Source organism: Nansenia antarctica, assembly GCF_963989245.1.
Source record: "Nansenia antarctica genome assembly, chromosome: 5".
NCBI lineage: Eukaryota > Metazoa > Chordata > Actinopteri > Argentiniformes > Microstomatidae > Nansenia > Nansenia antarctica.
The window spans coordinates 10,872,958-10,876,391 of record NC_137690.1 but is presented as its reverse complement, the minus strand read 5'-3'; the positions used below and the strand labels follow the sequence as shown (position 1 = coordinate 10,876,391).

General features: G+C 42.5%; 1 protein-coding gene across 1 annotated transcript; it reads right to left on the bottom strand.

Annotated features, from left to right (window-relative positions):
- Positions 1-474: 474 nt before the first annotated feature.
- gcnt4a (glucosaminyl (N-acetyl) transferase 4a) lies at positions 475-1,814 on the bottom strand (the record flags this gene model as incomplete). Its single annotated transcript, XM_080531228.1, has 1 exon — positions 475-1,814. The coding sequence occupies one exon, from the start codon at positions 1,812-1,814 to the stop codon at positions 516-518; it is 1,299 nt and encodes a 432-aa protein (XP_080387354.1). The 3' UTR covers positions 475-515.
- Positions 1,815-3,434: the final 1,620 nt, after the last annotated feature.

The following is a 3,434-nucleotide window of genomic DNA, read 5'->3' as shown; positions in this document are numbered from 1 at the left end:
CCAAAGAGATAACAACTGTTGTATTAAACTCTCCACTTGACAAAAGTCACATTTTACCACTGAGAAATTTAAATAAAACACTATCAACTTGGTGTGTATCAACAAACTCAATGTTTAAAACATTATAGCGTTGGTCTTCTTTGGTACATAAGGTCTGCTGACCTGAATAGTGTTTCTAAAACTTCACTCCTGAAAAAACAGTTTATAGAATGACATCAATGGTTGTCTATTCAAGCATACTCTTTTAAATATTATTGCAGTTACATCAGAATCTCTTTGCGGTATCTATTACAGAACCATGATGTAGCCTACAGTACATATAGAAACTCCTCTTATGTCAATATTCTCTGAAGTAATGTCTTTGACATCATAGAAACAGAGTCAAAGGCTTTCATTTGGGATCGCTTTCAGGACACCATACACAGTGGAAATTCTATGAAACAAGTGCAATATAGTGTCTTTGCAGGATGGGTTAACCTTCTAAATACTCCTCTCCATTTTTTACATTTTCCAATTCACTTTGACACTGATTTGACCCAATGTCGACGTTTTTCTTCCAGTTTTTCTTCCAAGCATTTAATCAGGACTGGGTCCACTTTGGGATCAAACTTGTTTGCGAACCAGTGGCCGTAGTTCAGTAGCCAACGGAGCTCTGCGGCTCCATAGATGCAAACGCTGCGCATGTGTTTGCCTGTGCAAGGTGGATATAATGACCCTTCCAAATAGTTCCACTTCACCAAGCGTGTCTTACTCATCAGGTCTGTGATGTCCGGTTCGGACCTGGGGATCTCACCTGGAACCCCAGGCACCCGCACCAGGGTGGCCCAGAAGTGTTCGTCCGGAGAGTAGGTGTCTGCAGACCATGACAGGAAGTCCCTGGCCATCTGGCCAGTGCCGGCGTAATTCACAAAGTCACGTGACAGAACGAAGTAGGCACTACCGATGAACATCTCGATGCCGTGAGGCGGCGGCTGCTTAGGGCGCGTGGTTTTAACGGGTAACTGCCGGTACTCATACGGCATGTCCTTCAGCTCATGTTGAAAGTTGAAGCGCTGCTTCTTCAGCTCACTGGGACGGCTGGTCTCAAGCATGTTGGTGCCGTTGAGCTGCCTTAGCTCGGCCACTAACTCATGGTTGGACTTGAGGGGGAAATCCTGGCCGCAGAGGTTGATGACATACTTCCACTTGACCTCTGACTCTAGCAGGTCGGAGAGGCAGTTGAGGTCGGCGTTGAGCCTGGTGATGTGGGCGTACTGCACCGACTCCAGCTTGGAGGCAATGAACAGGTTGGGGAAACACATTGCCAGGTTCTTCATGGCCGTTATGAAGGTTTGAGAGGACTTCTGGTCATAGTGAATGCAGTAGACGTTGTGAGGTGCATAGATGGCTCGGAGTATCCTCTCCACCATGGGTGCGTTCTTGTGCACCACCAGTGAGTAGGCCAGGGGGAACTTGCGCTCCTCATCCGACACAGGTATGTCAGCATATCCTCTCGTCTCGATGTACCTTTGACAGTCTGAGGTCAAAGACACAATGTTATCATCCTCCAAATCAACGATGACTTTCCGTCTGATCTCCAAAGACTTCCCTACCTCCACAGGGTCCAGTTGGTAGATGGCGGTGCAGTTGATGTTGTATCGGTGGATCTGGATTCTGGAAGAGCTGGCTGAAATTCCATAGGGCTCAATATAGAAGTTGTTCCTCACTGTCACTTTAATGTAGACAAGCTTCAACAGGCACACCACCAGTAGTGATAGACAGAAGAGGAAGCACTTGTGTCTCAACTTATGTAAGTGGGTACATCTTATTTTCATTCTGCAGAGGAGACAATTCAACAAGACATAAGCACTCATGGTGACATGATCTATGTAAGTAATTACATGTGGGCAACAGGTTGTGAAAAGGGGGTCATGGCTGGGCATCATCTAATTGAAAAGTTTCCCTCATGAATTATGCTAACATCCCAACATTAAATAAACAGATATCCTTCTGCCCAAAAGAGTAAAATCAAGTCTTGAAATTAAGTTACTCAAAAAGGAATGTTTGCTTCAAATGGACTTGACAGCATAATAAAGTATTTATGCTTTAACTTTTGTCTTCTGCTTCTATTTTACAGCAAGACATAGGCTATAACTGTAGAATAGTAGAACTAAGAGATCACTATTTGTATCAAAGGTAGGAAGGATACATACCTTGCACACTAAAGATGTCTTTGGGGTTCTATGTGCCATCAAGAAGTTGTCAAAAGTCTCACAAGACAGCCTGCAATCAAACAACAATATTTGTTGTACTTTTTTCCCGAAGTAGACCACAAACAACATTAATGAGTCCAAGATGTTTTCTTAATCTAATTTAAATCAAAGCAGACAGTAGCACATTGATCTTTAATCATACCGGAATAAACCGACATGGATATTAATATCCACAACCGCAAAAGCCTAATTCAGTGAACACACTTTCATCTTGTCAGACGCACAGTTGGACCTCAAGAGTAAGTGTGAGTGTTTTATCCATTTTTAGATTAATTAAATTAATGTCGGAGAAAACACTTTATAGGAGATAGGCTATATTAATACGTAGGCTTATGTGTGGTAAATTAAAAATAGTTAGTGTAGACTATAAGTGTGTAATTGTAGTTGAAATTACCAACTCTTTCCCCAACTAAAAACTTCGTGTCACACAAAGTATTATCCAAATCGGTCGGTACCATGTCATACTGTAATAAAGGCACATCAGCTGTGAGAAAGAAATCCGCTTCTTTGCTCATGGGAACGTCTTATCACGTTATATAGCCGTAGACCGCATTCATGTTAAGAAATGCTACAGGGGTAATCAGATAGAGGACTTACCACATTCGTAAGGGAACTGGAATCTGACAAGTGAGCGCAGTCATGAGTGCTGCTGCCGTCTCCGGAGCTGGGCTCTGCCTCGGAGGGACAGGCGAGGGGAGGTGTGGCAGAGCGACACACTGCAGACTGTCACAGAGTCACGAGCCCAAGTCCTCCTCCGCCCACTACCGGTACATTAACAGTACAGTCCCACCGATCAAACTTAGTTTAGAGACCATCATCTGATGATTCAATTCCATTGTGTCTGTCGTTATTATGCTACATACAAATGCAAATGCATACACAAAAGTAATCATACACAGACACCTTCAAAATGAAACATTTTTCTTTATTGAAACTTTTATGAAAAACTGTTTTTAATAACTACAGAATAACATCCAAAGGGCTAATTAATTGCCTGTAACCTGATCCTGCAATAAAAATGCAATAACAATCAATGATATCAAGATGGGAAACGAATGTGAACAAAAACAGGTGTATCAATCCATACAGTAAAGTTGATGACTAAATAACACGTAGCCTATCTCTAACAGTTAACATTGTGAACAATCCGACTTCAGTCTTAGTAGGTTGATGAGGCTATTC